Source organism: Nipponia nippon, unplaced genomic scaffold, assembly GCF_047370975.1.
Source record: "Nipponia nippon isolate SJK-2023a ecotype South Korea unplaced genomic scaffold, ASM4737097v1 scaffold_4, whole genome shotgun sequence".
Classification (NCBI taxonomy): domain Eukaryota; kingdom Metazoa; phylum Chordata; class Aves; order Pelecaniformes; family Threskiornithidae; genus Nipponia; species Nipponia nippon.
The window spans coordinates 4,400,359-4,417,277 of NW_028262358.1; the positions used below are offsets into that span (position 1 = coordinate 4,400,359).

A 16,919-nucleotide genomic window follows, 5' to 3' on the forward strand; every position below is an offset into this window, starting at 1 on the left:
GCCAAGCTTTGTAATTCTGGACGTATTGTTACAGAGTGTGAATATATTGGAAAAAGTGAGTTTATGTGGTTTTAAAAACCTATCGATACACTTGCGCACAGCACTTAAGGGGACTTTAACAGATCTCATTGTTTAGCTCAAAATGCCAAAATAATATAAAAGTTATCCAAAAGGTAACCAGTAATCTAGTTGTCAATACATGTGAAATGAACCTATGGATTTCTTTTCCATAAGGCAATCTAATTTATTATGCTCTCTCTTACAGGCGATATAGAATGGATTACAAATATCCCACCCAATGTGAATTTGCAATTAAAAGAATATCTGTTCCCTGAACACGTACCGTATGTGGAGCTAGTATATATTTCTGGATCTAATAATGCAACAGTGCGGACTCATAAGCCACTGGATGTCGATTCTATTGAGGTATTCTTTTCACTGCCTGTAAAACCTAGATATAAAGGGTTTATTGACAGATGAAAATCTTAATTGTTCATTCCCTCATGATACAGGTTGGTATTCCAAAAAAGTGACTCATCAGAAAGAGCAGCATAGACTTCAGTATCTACTACTCAGTAATATCTGTTAGATGTCTTCAGTTTTCTGTAACTGTAAACTTATCTGGGATCTGACAGTCAGACAGGTTCTTCTCTAATCACGTATTGTCACTTGTAATGAAAGCTGTAAATACGCAGCTATGATAGGTGTCACTTTTCCTAAAACTTATCTCTCGGTAACATGAATTATTTCCTCAAAGTGAGATTGATCAGATATAGTTTGGTAGAAGGCAATCCTTAATCATATGAATATTTATACAAGTGCTTAACTTCACCCACAAATAGATCCACTGGCTGCTGTAGGTTGATGCACAAAAGGATAGGTCCTTCTTCCTAGGCCATTCTTGCTCTGTAGGACTGCCAGGAATCCATAAAGCAATATTAATGTTTTTCCTGGCTGCAGTTGCCTCTGAATATGAAATTGGTGTAGCTCTACAGAGTAAGTGGAGGTGATTTTTTTTTTTTTATACAAGTACTATTTCAGAGTAGCAGTGTACTTGACTGAATTGAACTGTACATATTTTAAAAAACACTGTTACAATCAAGACTTCTAATAGAAGAAAATGTATTTACAATTTTTTACATTCACATTTCTCATTTGGATATTTACTAAACGGCTTAAAACACTTTTTATGCTGCTTACGCATATTCTCCCATTCTCTGTTAATTTTTTATCGGGGAGAACAGTCGGGTACACAGATGGTGGGATCTGGGTGGGTAGATACCAGCAGTAGATGAATGGCAGCCAAATAAAGTTTACAATTAATAATCTGTAATGACTTTGCTATGTCTTCTAAGCAGTGTGTTTTGGTACAACACATTGACATGGCAAAAATAGCTGAAGTATGCTCCTGTAACTGAATCAGGTGAACAATTCACTGTCAACTCAGCATGGCACACCTGAGGATTCAAGTATCAGAAGTTGTTTTGTATAATTTTGACATAATCATTCTTTGACAATCATATTAGGAGTTTGTAGATAATATTATTTATTTGCTTGTTTGTTAATTTTTAGAATAACCATCTCTTTTATGCTGTTGTTTGCCAAAGGATTGGAACTGTAAGTAAAAGACATGTTTTATGAACCGTATTTTTTTTGTCTAAGTTTAATGCAAATTATTATTATTTTCTGAAATACTATTTCATTTAAAGATACGATGCAGGGGGTTAAGAGTACCTTGTAAAAGATATATTTGTTTGAATGTGCCAATTGGAACGAGTGTTTTTGTTCACAGAAAACCTAAGGTAAATTTTTAAAAGTTAATTTTAAAATATCTTCACAAACTTTCTACTCTATTATTAGAAATGGTAGTTTAACTCTCCAGTTACAGTTTTTAGAACTGAAGAGGTGCCTCTCTGAAGATCTCATTTTATATGATGAAATTAAATGTTAGCAGTATGCTGCTACCTCACTGCTGTCATCTCTAACATGTTTTTTGCTTCCCTTATGAAGACTAACGCGATAGAGAACGCACGGGACTTAGTCTTGGACGATGTAAATGACCATTCTCCACAATTTCTACAAGCTCACTATAGCACTTCAGTATCAGAGGTAGGTTATGGCAAATGTTAATGTTTTTTCTTGTGATATTTTTAACTTACTTTCTGGGGCCGAAACATATGAGGTTCTAATGTGACCACACTCATATTAGATCAGTATACGCACTCTTATGGGACTTTTCTACACCTTCGCGTGGGTGTGGAAATGTCTGGGCTGCATGTACAGCTGGAGGCATGGGACGAAGAAGAAACATTCGGCTCTCCGACCTAAAATGGAAATTGGAAGTAATTTGCATATACTAAGGAGGTGGCACAGCTTTCCTGCCAGAAGTTAGGAGGGATACCAAAAGGGGCTTGTGACTGAGCATTTGATGATCTTTATTTCCTTCAGGTGTCTCCAATAAATGCCACGGTTATAAAAGTGGAAGCTCTGGATAAAGATTTTTCACCTTTCTTCAGCGTCATTACTTACAGACTTTGGGTGAGTGCCCTTTGTCAGAGACTGTGAACACCAGTCTACATTTCACATGAAATACAGCCTGGGACCTGATTCGAGTATGCTATCTTGCACTGTGCGGTTATCATTATAAATCTGCAAAATGCTAGCATCAGAAAAAACATTTAAAATTAGAACTTACACCACAGGATCAGCCTAGCATGCGGTGAGCCCTGAATCTTGTTTCTTAATGTTTATGAAGTGTTTTGTGGCACTCTTCAGCTACAGCTAAGGAACTCAGTGGTCCTTTTTAGCAGCAGGAGTGAAACAGTTTCCCCTCTTCTTAAAGTTCATATTTGATTTGCTGTTGATTTCCAGTTCTGCTGAGGTGTACATCTAAGCCACCTGAAGTAAGATTATTTCAACTATAGATATCTGCCGTGGCGATCTTCACGTCTGAGCTTGCTGTCTCTGCTGCTTTTATAGCTGGCGAAGGGAAGCTGATGCCATTCATCTGATCTGCTTTAGTTATTCACCATAGGCTGAGATAAATCCGATAGAAAGTCTGATGGCACTGGTGGGAAAGGCAATAGAATGCGTGGGAGAGGATCAGCGTTTTCCTTTCCAGTGATGGTGTTTGAGAGATTCCTGGTCCTTTATGAAGAATAGTCCCATAATAGAGGTAGTAAGAGAAAAGAAAATGTATTTCATTGTTAATCATGTAAAATATGTGATTTATTCATTTAATAGGGTCCAAACTCCGATTACTTTTATATAAGGGAAGGAGATGGAAACATCATGGTGAACAAAACATTTGATTACAACAAGGTCAAACTTTTCAACTTAACAGTCCAAGCAAAGGTATGATATACATGAAAAGAAGGATGAAAGCCACGATAGTTCTACAACGATACTTCCTTTGTTATGACATCCCAGTTTCTATGAATTTACAGCTTAGGGAGTACCCAAGCCAAAACTTGTGTCTGCATCTTGGCTTATGCCGCAGACAAAGTAGTGCAGTCTTAGTATTTGAGCCGTTGTTTAAGTGTCCCCTCAAATACCAGCCCAAGTTTCTCTCTGTGTGTATTTCTTTAAGTATGTATATTGTACATATTTATTCTCCACTATTCTAGCATATATTCACCTATTCATTCTGGTGGATCTCTATCCTATTTTTGCTGCATCGTACCACCTGCAGTCTTTTTGTGTGTCTTTATTGAGATTTGAATATATACTTGCCTTCAATTCCGTTTAGAACTAAAAAGAAGTAATTTTGCCACGCTTATTGTGGTATCTAGCAAATAGTACAGGTGCAGCAAATGTACTGTTGCTACATTCTACGTTCTACTGTGTAACACCTGCCTGATATAAAATAAATAACTAAGAACAATTCCCTTTTGATAGTATTATTCCTAGAACTGGATTTCTAGAAATCGAAAAATCTGACAGGGTGAGAGTTCTCCAGTTAAAAATGCTTAGATGCTACAAAGCACACATAATAATATTCTGCTGTATTTTCCACTGAGAAATGGCTCTTTCATGACAATGTTTCTTATTTTCTTCCTTCTCTTGGGATGCAGGAGAAATTTGGAAACAACAGTGATACTGCATCGTTACTAATTAATGTAGAAGATTATGATACATTGAACCCCTATTTCAGTCAATCAGTATACAATGGAAAAATCAGTGAAAACCAGGTAAAAGCTTTTCAACTGACTGCTGCAAATATAAATAGGTTATTCCTGTCCACAGTGCTTTTCTTTCAAGGGTTCTTCATCACTGAGCAGCTTAAGATGGAGGGCTGCTTTGTTTTGTGCTAACTGGTGAATTGTAAGGTTATCAACTGTGGACTTCCAAGTACCAGGTAAACAGGCCACGTATTATATGAAGCATAAAACTTTCTGCTACAGAAACAGATTCTGTTGTGTTTGGAGGAAGAAAAGAAAAGAAAAAAAAGAACTAAACCGGTGTTGTAACAGGGCTTTTACTGTAAACTTGGAAGGGCAGTTGACTGCCTATCTGTCCTGGAGTTAGCTGCCTGGTTTCAGTTTTAAATAGTGCAATTCCTTCATACTTCACTACAATCAGGTAAACAAAATAAGAATCTGAATGGTAAACTGTGGTTTATATTACATTGTAGTATTTTTTTTCTATATAGGGTGGAAATTTCTGGGTGGAATGTATTTGTTTAACTCGGGCTTCTCTATGTATTGACCAAAAAACCCAAAAAATCACAGTATAGTATTACCAGAGTAATCGACTCAAATGAAAAGAGTTAATGATCTTCTTTATTATTCCTATTTCTTTATCATTATCTTCAAGTTAGTGTATTTTAAACCACATATGCTTTTGGTGTTATACTTTTAGTGTCCCTTTTGTTAGAAGTTCATCTTTAAGTGTCTGAAAGGAATAATTTTAGACCTTCTAAAATGTTTTTATCTTTTAAAAAATTACTGTTTTTATTAGGGCTGCAGCATAGACTTGCATATTGTTTTCCAGGAGAGGAATGGAACTGAAATATTCAATGTTCTTAACATTCATTCCATCAGTGACTAGTGCTTCATAGTCTGCTGTTTCTCAAACACAGTGTATCCATCAAGTATTTTGGTCATCGTTTTCCTCTGTAAAGCATATATGGCAGAGAGAGAATTTTTTTCTGGACCCCAGCGATTAAATACATGTTTCTTGTTTCTTTAATCAAAACTGTGACTGACTTAATGAACAATTGTAAGTTTATGTGTATTTTTTTCAAGTTAATCAAGTTAATATATGTTTTCTAGTTGGGTCCTCTGGCTATTCTCCCAGAGAAGATATTGGCTAAAGATGGAGACACAGGTATAAACGAAAAAGTAGTTTACAGCATCAAACTAGGTAAGAGCCTTTACCTTCTGCTAGACATTCACACAGTAATTTATGACGTCTGTATTACTGAAGAGAATGATAAGGAAGCGCAGTGTACAGTCAGATATCTTAACTGCATACCTCTTCACTACAGTGCTGTTCTGTGAGCTAAATTGGCTTAATTTCAGTCATTATAGCAGGGTCCAACTGTTTTAAAAATGTTTAGATGTTCTTAACCTCCCTCCAACAAACAATTCCTGATGCAAAGTGTAAGTCAGCTTAAAGGCTTCCATTTGATCAAAGGATTTCCCTTCAGGACCATCTAGAGAGATCAGTTCCATCAGGAGCTTTTCCTCCTCCTGACAGAATTGCTAAAAGCTCATGAAATGCTTAATTTGAGGCCCTTGAAGTGTGAGCAAATTTCCTAAGAATTGTTTTGAGGACAGAGTGTACGAAAAAAAGCCTTTTATCGGGAATGTCTGTTCATTTTTGCTATGGCTGAGAAGAAAAGTCATAAAAAGGGGACAGATCGGACTTACTGTTCTGGTTCATTCTCATTAACCCGTTGCAATTTGTTGCTTTTCAGTGAACCCCCCGGCCTATAGCAACACCTTTTCAATCAATGCAGACACTGGAGAGTTGGAAGTAAAGACTGCAATTGACAGAGAAGAATGTCCGTATCTTGTTGTGGGCATCCAGGTAGTGATTGTTTGAGAGTTCAGTTGGTTAACACCGTGTCTTAATTTCATAAAATAATATGTGAAGCCATGTTGCTGTTAATGGTATTTCTCATAGTAGTGTTAAAGGGCGGTCGGTATCAAGGCCTCATCCTGCCATTTAAAATGCAAAATAAAGGAAAACTTCGTTCACTGAATATATGCAGTCATGTCATGTCCTTGTGTTAAGCTGGAACGGCTCACTGTTATCAGGGTATGGAATTTACAGCTACAAACTCTTTTTCTAGGCAAGTCAGCAAGACAATATTTTCAAAACAGCTGATGCAACAGTGCTGGTTACCGTTGAAGATGTGAATGACAATCCTCCAGTGTTGTCACAATCAAGTTACAATGTCTCAATTCTAGAAAATGTCCCAAATGGAATGGAAGTTCTTCAAGTAACAGCTATTGACAAAGATGAGGTAAAATGACAATGTTGTTATGGTTGCTACAAATACTGCACTTCTGAAATATAGTATCAAATGCATTTGTGCTATATGGGTATAGTGAATAGTGCTATAGATTTTTTTTTTTTTTTCCTCACTAGCTAAATATGCTTAAGCAAAACAAACTTAATTTCACTTCTTTAAGGGGTAGAGTACTGCAGCCAAAGAATAAATTTTGTCTGTCTCTGAAACTCCTCTGGTTTGTTAAGGTCCCAAATATGAAAGTGCAGAAGTGCAAAATGGACACAAAGCTCACAAAGCTGCAAGTCGCTCTCAGCCGGCATGATATATTTCTTCCATGTTGTTTGCTCCTCTCCCTTTTTTTTTTTTTTTTTTTTTTTGGAACTGTAACCTCAATTAAACCAGAAAATTAAATGCTCTTCACCTGGAAAATAAGAAGAAAATATCCTAAGGGACTGGCTCAGTGATTGTCCTATTTAATAACAAATATCATTACTGTCTGCAGGGAGGCTTCCAGGGAACATTCATTCTCACTCCAGCTGACAGTCCCTTCCAGCTAAGTCAAACTGGGATCCTAACTGTGAGGAACTCCACGCTGTTGGATAGGGAGAGAATACCATCTATTCACCTACAGGTAATAAAAATAAGCCTACTCCTTTCCAAAGCAACCTGAGGCAAACAGGTTGATATCTGATCTGCCCTGGCAAGAAGCTGACTCTCTGACATGGATCAGCAGCTTATCTGAAGAATCAAATCCAGACTGTCTGGAGGGAAATATCGCTAGTGATGCAGTTTACTCAGCTTGTAATTGTCATTCATTCGTCTTGCTACTTATAGAGTATGCATTTGAACAAAGCAATCATTTTACTGCGTCATTTTTAAAGGTCACTGCTAAAGATCATTTGCCACGTTACGATGAGGTAAACTCTACAATCAACATATTGTTGCTAGATGAAAATGACAACAGCCCAACCTTTAGAGGCACGCCATATAAACAAGATGTTTTCATCAACATGACTGCAGGAATGCCCATTCTTCAGGTACTAGAAGTACTAAGTAAAAATGACATTTCAATGACTTGAATGTATTGAACTTGTGTAGTGATCCCATTGAATAGGGGATCTTCTTTGAACTCCTCTGAGTTTTGAAACAATCTACCTTTCATTTAAAAGCTTACACCTGTTGATATTCCATAATCACAGCGCCCTGGATGCTCTAATCGTATCCCAGGTCAGGGAACAAATGATAAAGGATTTTTATTCTTGATCCTAGATGCTGTGCCACCATCCTGAATTCCACAAACATAAGACAGAAAATAAGATTCTTGGATTTAGTTGTTGTAAGGTGTTTAATGAAAACTGAATGTTGTTAGAGTCCAGAAATCTAAATAATCATAAAAATTTTTGAAAGGCTGCTGAATGCTGAAGCATTGTTGGTAATTTTCAGATACGGTATACTTTTTGTAAGACAGTAAACCAGTTAACCAAATAAAACAGGCAACCAAGATAAAAATCGCTTCAGGAGCTGAGATATATAGAGAGTCACTATCAAAACTCATAGCCAGGTGTACTGATTTAATGGCTCCTGATGTAATCTCTTGAACAATCTACCTCCAGTGACTTTGGAATCACTATGAAACAAGCTCTCTGAGATACAAACTTGGTGTCGTTTACGTGAGCTCCACAGGGGCAGGATTTCAGTCTTGCTGCTGGAATGATATTGTGTGTGCATCGAAGAGCAAACATTCTTCCTGAGGCTTAACCCAGGAATCGTATAGGAAGTAGACAGTCAGTCAGTCAAAGGTATAACCAAATTTTACTGTGGCTATATTTAGTGGATTTTTATATATATAAAATTATCCAGACCTATTATTTGCTGTAAATGGGGGGGGGGGGGAGGGGAACCCACAACTAATTCCTAATTATCTGCTACCTCAATGATTTTCTCTGCACACTGCACAAGAATAAGCAATTCTGTGTTACTTAAAAACAGCACAAGAAACTAGAGTAATATTTCTTTTTTTTTTCTCCAGGTTGCTGCTGATGATCCGGATGACGGTATAAATGGAGAGATAAGCTTTATCTTAGCTGGTGGCAATGAAGATGGATACTTTGAATTGGATACATCCACAGGACAAATCAGTTTAAAGACAGTAATCCCATTAGGAGTCAACCAGCTTAAGAACTTTGTCTTGTGGATAACAGCTGTTGATGGTAAGACAAGATTTTACTACAGGTCAACACAGCTATTCCTGGTGATGAGTTTTGGTTTTGTTTTTCACTTGCAGAAATGCTGTCAAATTAGGTTCCCAGGCTTTATTTAAAAAATGCCATATATTTTTATCTGCTCTTGTTTGTTGAAGATGATGAGAAAGCTGTCATTTTCATCCAAAGTCACTGCTGCATCTCTGCTGATGCTGTTATATCAAATCTAAGTTTTCTTTATGGTTATGGGAACAATGTGCGAAATAACATACATCTCGCACCTTCCTTTAACTTAATTATTGACTGGTGTTGCACGGCATAGAATACAGAGATTAAGGTACAAGCTAGGAATTTATAATTCAGTCATCAGTCAACAGGAAGTAAAATGTGATGAGTAACTTCATCTTTGTTTGCACACCCATGTGGGTATCGAAAAAACTAAAATGTAGATGCCAAAGCTATTTTTAGGATGACCAGCACAAACGTCATTTCCTTAGCCATATTTATTGAGGGTTTCTTTGTTTTAAAAGAATAACAGCGAACTCGGTGAACATTCACGATCTGAATAAGGACAGAGATAAACGTAACGTAGGAATGATATCCCGCTCCTGGTAGCATGAGCATACAGTGTTTTTCAGCCTCCTGATTTTCGACTGACTTGGTCAATATGAGCTCTGTGTATTCAAATTTATGGCCTCGTGGATAAAACGGGTACTGGGGGGAATACGGTTACAAAAGAGATTCATCAGTCTATCCTTTGTCTGTCTGTGCTAATGTTGTCGTAATTAGGGTCATATATTGTAAGTGTAACACCCAATACACAAAACTCTGGTCTTGGTTAGGACCTCTCAGCAATGCCATAATAGTAGCAGTGAGGATTTAAAAAAAAAAAAAAAAAAAAAGAGAGAGAGAAAATCAGTACCAGTGAAAAAGTATATTTTTTGTTTAAGCAGAAGGTATTTCGTGCATCTGCTGGGATGTTGTTTTCTTTTGCTTGCAGGTGGGACAATTCCAAGGAGTTCATCAGTGCCAGTACAAATCTCTGCAGTTGGAGATTCCAGACCACAGTTTATTCGGAAAACCTATAATGTTTCTGTGGAAGAGGAGCTAGTCAGTCCTGTTGAAGTAGCAAGAGTAAGAACAACTTTATTCTATCGCTTGTATAGGACATGACAGCTGTAAGAAAATCCTGTAATAGATGTGCTCTAAATGTTTATAACCCCCTGAGCTAGGGATAACTAGATGTTGTGTTTTCTTTTCTGCATATCAAGCTTCACGTGCAGTACATACTGATCACATGACTCAGATGAAGCCTATGACCCATTAAGTCTGTTTCTTCCATTGCAAATCTTTAAATGGCATCTGCTACCATTTAACATTAAAAAAACAGCCAAACAAAAACTAAAAAAGGCCCAAACCCAACAACAACAACAAAAACCCCAAACAAACAAAAAAACCCTCAAAATAAACTGAGCTGCTTGCAAAAGTAAACTTTCATGCTTAGCCCTTTGTTGACTTTGGACATTCTCCAAAGTCTATAGTGGCCCAAAGGCTAGGATAGGCAGTGTTCACTCATCTGTTGGTGATAAATCTAAAACCCTGTGACATGATACAGCTGGGAAATGGAGACTTCCCATCAGAGAACTGTCATAAAGGCATTTTCAAAGGCAGCTCTAGAACTTGCTCCTCATTTTGATCGAAAAATGCACTGACAAACAATGCACGGCCACCAGAATGCACCGTGGTAGCTCCTTAGATGCAGTTCTGAAGACAGATGGGAGGTCTGATAGCAAATCAGTGAGAAGATAATGTGTTTTAGTGTTTTGATTTATTGACTTCCTGAGTCAAGTAATTTTTTACTTTTTTTCGTACAAAGAAAGGCAGAACCAAAGGTTAAAGTGCAGTCTATTTTATTATGTATTATACGTATTCACATTTCTGTATTAGTGATGTTCCAATAAAAGGCAGTCCTCTCCAGCTGTATTTTTATATATATTGTGGCTTGGTTCTTATGTCTTTTAATGAATAAAATTAGTAAAATAGGTTCAGACATAGTTAAAACCATTATTCTTTTTCAGACAGTGGTTTATTGGTTTGAATTCACTTATGGATAATATGCTCTATCTTCCACAGGTAGAGTATGAGTCTTTAAATCCCCATATACCGGTTATGTTTCAAGTACTGACGGAATCTGCTACATTTGACATCGACGTCAACGGAATCATCTGGACAAAAACCAAACTGGACTATGAATCCCAGAATAATTACATACTAAATATTTCCTTGTCAGATGGAAATGCTACTGATTATGCTGTAGTGTTTATCAAAGTTACAGATGTCAATGATAACAGTCCTGTGTTTGGTATAACCAGCACTACCATTACCATTCTGGAGAACATGCAAGCTGGAACTAGTATTGCCAGTGTGTCAGCTACAGATGTGGATCAGGGCTTTAATGGATTAGTGGTTTATACTCTGAAAGGTGGAGAAGGAAAAATGGATATTGACACCTCGGGATTAATTTTGCTGGAAAAGAAATTGGACAGAGAAACACAAAGCCTCTATAACTTAACAGTGATTGCCAGTGACCAAGGCCAACCCGTGCTGTCTACAGCTCTCAATTTGACAGTCATTATTGACGACGTGAATGACAACCCTCCAGTCTTCTCATCAAGTAGATACGAAGTGAGCGTCCCTGAAGACGAAGTGCTTGGAAGGGCACTGCTGGCGGTATCTGCTACTGATTTGGATGCCGGGGCCAATGCTCTTGTGAAGTACAGAATTGTTAGCCAGCGACCTCCAACCTCCCTGCCAGCGTTTCTTGTCAATTTGACCACAGGCCAGCTCAGCCTGAGCCAGCAGCTGGATTATGAAACCATAAAGCAATTTGAAGTAGAAGTGGAGGCATCAGATGGAGGGCAGCCAAGTCTCAGTGCTACAACACTTGTTGTTGTGCGTGTACTAGATGTCAACGATAACCCACCAGAATTTAATCAGACAGTTTATAATATATTTGTGTTTGAAAACCTGCAAAAGGGTAGTCCTGTCTCCACCTTCAGTGTTACTGACAAGGATGAGGTAGGTACCAAATTAATCTCATCCTGATAAATCCAAATGGCACAGTTTTCTCTGTTAATTTGCAAAAAAGCATAGCAGTAGATGGGCAAAAGGAGATTTCTGAAATGGTTGGCAATAAGTACCTTTTGGGTCACACAAACTTCATCTTGCCAGCAATAAAACTTCCTTAACCAAGTTAAGACCTTGTACAAAATAGTTTACTGGCTATATCAGAGAAGGTTGTTAAACCTTGCAGAGCACTTGTAATTCTGTAACGAGAAGTCCTACAGAAATGCTAGGTATTAATAGTAATAAGATTTTTTTTTTTTTAACTTGAATATTCATCATTTTAATCTTAAATGAACTGTTTTCTTTTTAGGCTGGCTTTTCTCAGGGACACTTTATTCATAACAGTACTTTGTTTACTGTGGATATCCCTGGAATACTTTCATTAAGGAATGACAGAGAACTGGACAGGGAGACTACATCTGGATACACTTTACAAGTAAATTTGGGGACACACTCTGCAGCTTTGACTCATTTCTACTTCATTCCCTTGAACCCTTTTTTGTATCTTCATCAGATGGTTAAAATGGCAGAACAGTCAACTAAAATTCCTTTTTTGTTTCTTACTTTGGCAGGTATGGGCAGTTGATGCTGAAACCAATGGGCTTAGTTCAAGTGCCTTGTTTCACATTACTGTTTTGGATGTCAATGATCATAACCCTGAGTTTTGGATGCAGCCATACAGTTTTACGATTCTGGAAGCAGATTACACATTGGGTGCTCCTCCTAGAGTTGGACATGTGACTGCTACTGATTTGGATGAGGGAGAGAATGCACGAATTACTTACTACTTATCAGCCGAGGACGGGGATAATCCATATAGCATCCAACAGGTAAGGGTTTGGATTTGCTAAAAACGATATTTAGATACTGCTTTTCATGAAGTTACTTGACATAGTAAGATCCATCACGTAAAAAGAGTAGGCGGTGACCGTTCTAGTACACATGAAACCAAAACCAGCACGTGCTCTGCAGTTTGGAAATATACGTCAATGTCTGAAAACTGGTCAGGCGTTGCTTGGAATCTGAACTATATTTGTCCAAAGGAGAACAGAGGATTTCAATCCCTCATCTCTTTTGAGAATTCAGTGTACAAGAGTTATCAAAGTGATCCGTGTGTGAACTGTATTATCTTCTCTAGGATGGCACCATTTTGGTTAATGGCCACGTAGACCGAGAAACGAAAGAGAAGTATGAGCTGCTGTTGGTGGCGTCTGATAACGGAGTACCTCAAAGGCAGGTAATAGAGAGGAACACATTATTCTTTATTTGCAGCTTCCTTTTATTCATAAATTTAAGTGTCTGTGCATTTTCTGAATCATGGTTTTCTTCTGCCGCGTGCCAGAATTTCACCTATGTCAGCATTCAAGTATTAGATGTGAATGATAACCCCCCTCGGTTTACGAAAGCGCAATACTCGGCCAGTGTACGTGTAGCAACAGCAAAAGAAGGAGTGTCTGTACTATCTGTGTCTGCTACTGACGCTGACCTTGGCAACAATTCTGTCATTTCATACAGGTAAATTTCTGTGAGCTTAATAAGTATCTTTTGTTAAAGAAGCAGAAGGGTATTTTTATTTCTCACAAAGTATTTTTATTGGTCGTAGGAAGGTAAGACCTGTTCATAGATATTTTACACGTGCAATCATCAGTAATGATTTTTAAACTTAGGAAAAAAGACAGTCATTACTCTGTGTTTTAGAGCTTATCAAATCGTGATTACACCATAAGAAAGAGAGTGCAATCAAATGATAAACTTAGCAACAAGAACCGAAAGCCAAGATTTGTTTGAATTTCTGAAATTTTATGTAATGTGTTGGAGTTTCTGAGGAGGAATTAAACGAATCTCCAAGAATGACTGTCTTTTCACACACCTTCTGTTTGCTGGGAGGAGGAGATCAAGAAATACTAACTTTCCTAATGCACTATGCATAAATAAATTAATCACGAAAGATTTTTGGATGAGCCCTATATCATGGAAAATACCAGGATACCTTGACGTGAAAAGTATAGATTGAGAAGGATAGGTGAATGAGTTGGTAAACTGTGGGTGTTTACAGCTAGTGTCTTGAAAGAGAATATTTTTAACTATGAGATGGCATTCTACTTTAAACACATTAATTGTTCTTGTGAGCAATCCAGTTACCTGTGAGAGTTTGCAGAACACTAGGAATTAGCAGGTCTGCAGTCTTCAGACAAACGTCACTTGAATTTCTTATATTGCTGAATATGCAGCTGAGTGTGCAGGATCTGCCTTCTATCCGTGGGAAGATCAAAGGCTTGGGATATAATGGGAACTGAAGGCATGAATGCTGTCTCTTTTCATGATGGAAGACATACTTGGAAATAAAAAGGCCGATATATATTTAGGCTAATGATACAGCAACTAAAACCTGTTGTTTAGCCATTCTTTGTAAACGGGCAAATACTGTCCGTTGAGTGCTTGTTACGGAAGTAACAGTAAGTAGATGGTACTTCCAATGTCATTAATATGAATGTTATACTGATTTCTTTTTAATACAGCCTCATGAGCCATTCTGATGATTTCCGTATAAATAACCACACTGGAGAAATCACCCTCAGCAGTAACTTGGACCATATCACAGCTGACACAGTTCTTACACTGATAGTTACTGCTGCTGATCATGGAGCTCCTCAGCTTACATCAAATGGTAAATGATGTCTTTTCACCTTCCCCACCCCCAAATGTAACCTTTGCAAACACTGAAATACGAAATTAATCCCATCGCTGTCAAGTCAAAATGAATTCGGGCTAGAATCCATGTTACATTTCAGCAAAGATGAATATTTGCTTTTTACCCTCTGATTTCCTCCCAGCTGATCACATTAACAGAAAGCTTGGTTTGATTATTCTGGTTAGAAATACAATTTTGTAGTTCTTGCAGTGGTGCTTATGGTACAAAAACCAGGACTTCATAGCAGTAGCCACTCTAAAAAGCTGTATTAAAATAATATTGATAATACGTGATTCTCTTTCAGTTTTTCTTTACTTAGAATTAGAAACGTTTAAACAAATCAGAAACTGGCAAATAACCCTCAAACAAGTTTCTGCTCTTTCAGAAAATATTCAGTCATTCACATGGTATTTTCTGTAACTTTTTCATGTATTTTTAGGGGTTAGCTTTGATTTACCATGAACAGGAGAAACAACTGATTTTCTTAAAATAGGATGAGTGGCCATGACAGAATTTGCACTCAGATGGTTTTATGTATATCCCTTCTCTTTTGGTACAAAGCAATTTGGCCTAAGATTTTTAGTGGAAAACACCTGCATATCCCATTAACTTCAAATTGGTGATCCTTGCTCTCCTATCATACTGAGGCGACGCTGCTGTCATCAGGGAAGTGGGGTTATTCTGGAACATTAGTTAGGCATAAAAGGCATCATGTCTTACATTAATGTGTTACACATTAATCATTATTACTATTGATTTTATTCTTTTCCTTCTCATTCCTCTTTCCTACATACCGGTTTCTATCATTTTCTATTAGTTCCTCAAAATTCAGGGAAATAGAGCAGAGGTGGTGATTATTTTAGCAGCAACCTCACTGTTTTAATTTGTGTTCTCTCATTAGCCTCTGTTACTCTCTACTTGCTGGTAAACGACACTAGCTTCGGACTGACCTTCGATAGCTCCAGCTATGAGTTCAGCATTCAAGAAGATGAACCAGCTGGGACTGCTGTTGGCTCTGTGAAGGCTCTGACTGGAAGCATAGCCGTACAAGTAGCGTACTCTCTGAAATCTCATAACGACAAGTTCTCCGTTAGCGACCAAGGAGAGATTGTGGCTCTTGCCAGGCTAGATCGTGAAGAAGATGACCTATACAGCATCATTGTAGAAGCTGTTGATTCTGTGGTGCCACCCAATACAGCTGTTGCTTTGGTACAGTATACTGCATTTTTAAATATTTTTTTAGAAAGGAATATAAAATATTTTTTAAAATATATTAAAAAGTCAAGCAATATCCAGATAAGTGTCATCTGTTATGCAAGCATGAGGATTTTGAGAGCCTTTTATTTAATGTCCCTTTTTTTTCCGAGGACATATTATCATCTTGAAATATTGTCAGCTTCACAAATTGCATCACTTCCTGAGAGCTCCTCTGTGAACAACCCATAACCGGAGAAACTGATTAACACTGAAACTGATTCTGTGCATAGTTCTGTCAAATGCATGAAGTAGATGAGCCAAAAAGCCTCAGATTATTAATCTTGCTCATCTCTTCCTGTTAGAGTATTGTGTTATCTCACTTGTAACAGTTGAGAATAAAAAAAAAATGCTGAGATGCAGAAGTTGTGAAAATGCTCAAATGCTGAAAAAATGCTGAAATTGTTATGTATCCCTTTGGTTTTTGTGTTGGGTTTTTAGTTGTTCTTGTTGTTTGGTTGTTTTTTTGGTTTTTTTTCCCTATAGGCTTCCATAGACTAAGATGAATCAAAATTCTCCTTTGGATACTGTTTCTACAGCTCAAATATGACTCTCTTTCCCCCCGCCCCCCACCCCCTTGTTTTTTCTTTCTTTCTTTTTTTTTTTTTTTTTTTTTTTAAATACAGGTAACTGTGAGAGTAAATGACATCAATGACAATCCTCCAGTTTTCTCAACATTGATTCAAACTAAACTATCAGCTCCTGAGAACGCAGCTAGTCTAGACTTGGGCGTATTTTCTGCTACTGATCTGGATATAGGAGTTAACGCATTTATAAGCTACTCTCTGCAAGATGATTTTGCTGGAATGTTCCATATTAACAGTTCTACTGGCAAGCTGATGACCAAAAAATCCTTAGACAGAGAGACGATGGACAGTTATGAATTGAAAATAATAGTAAGTTGATAAATTTGATGCAAGTTCACAAAATTCTCAACATAAAAAAGAGAAAATACTGAATCATCACAAGAAAAACACTTAATCTTAGCGAATTCCATTAGAATTCATTAATGAATTTCGACTGTTTGTTATGTTTTGCACCCAGGGCTTTGTTTTCTGCTGTGTAAATTGGTATTAGTGAATAAATGACTCATGAACATCAGATCTTAAAGGTCATAGTCACATGATAGTTTACTGTGAAATCTGGAAGGCATTCCCGAGTCCATTTTAGACCATGCAGCTGCCAT

At 37.4% G+C, this 16,919-nt stretch overlaps 1 protein-coding gene across 1 annotated transcript in view; it reads left to right on the forward strand.

The window, feature by feature from the left end:
- The first annotated feature begins 6,327 nt into the window (after window positions 1-6,327).
- LOC104022477 (protocadherin Fat 4) overlaps window positions 6,328-16,919 on the forward strand; it is a 31,639-nt gene continuing 21,047 nt past the window's right edge. Inside the window, exons 1-12 of the mRNA XM_087777481.1 lie at window positions 6,328-6,472; window positions 6,963-7,091; window positions 7,342-7,497; window positions 8,490-8,670; window positions 9,662-9,795; window positions 10,795-11,739; window positions 12,098-12,223; window positions 12,360-12,617; window positions 12,926-13,024; window positions 13,130-13,302; window positions 14,307-14,455; window positions 15,381-15,688. Of these exons, the coding sequence (XP_087633607.1) occupies window positions 6,434-6,472; window positions 6,963-7,091; window positions 7,342-7,497; window positions 8,490-8,670; window positions 9,662-9,795; window positions 10,795-11,739; window positions 12,098-12,223; window positions 12,360-12,617; window positions 12,926-13,024; window positions 13,130-13,302; window positions 14,307-14,455; window positions 15,381-15,688 (2,697 nt within the window). The 5' untranslated portion in view covers window positions 6,328-6,433. The remainder of the gene's footprint in view (window positions 6,473-6,962; window positions 7,092-7,341; window positions 7,498-8,489; window positions 8,671-9,661; window positions 9,796-10,794; window positions 11,740-12,097; window positions 12,224-12,359; window positions 12,618-12,925; window positions 13,025-13,129; window positions 13,303-14,306; window positions 14,456-15,380; window positions 15,689-16,919) is intronic.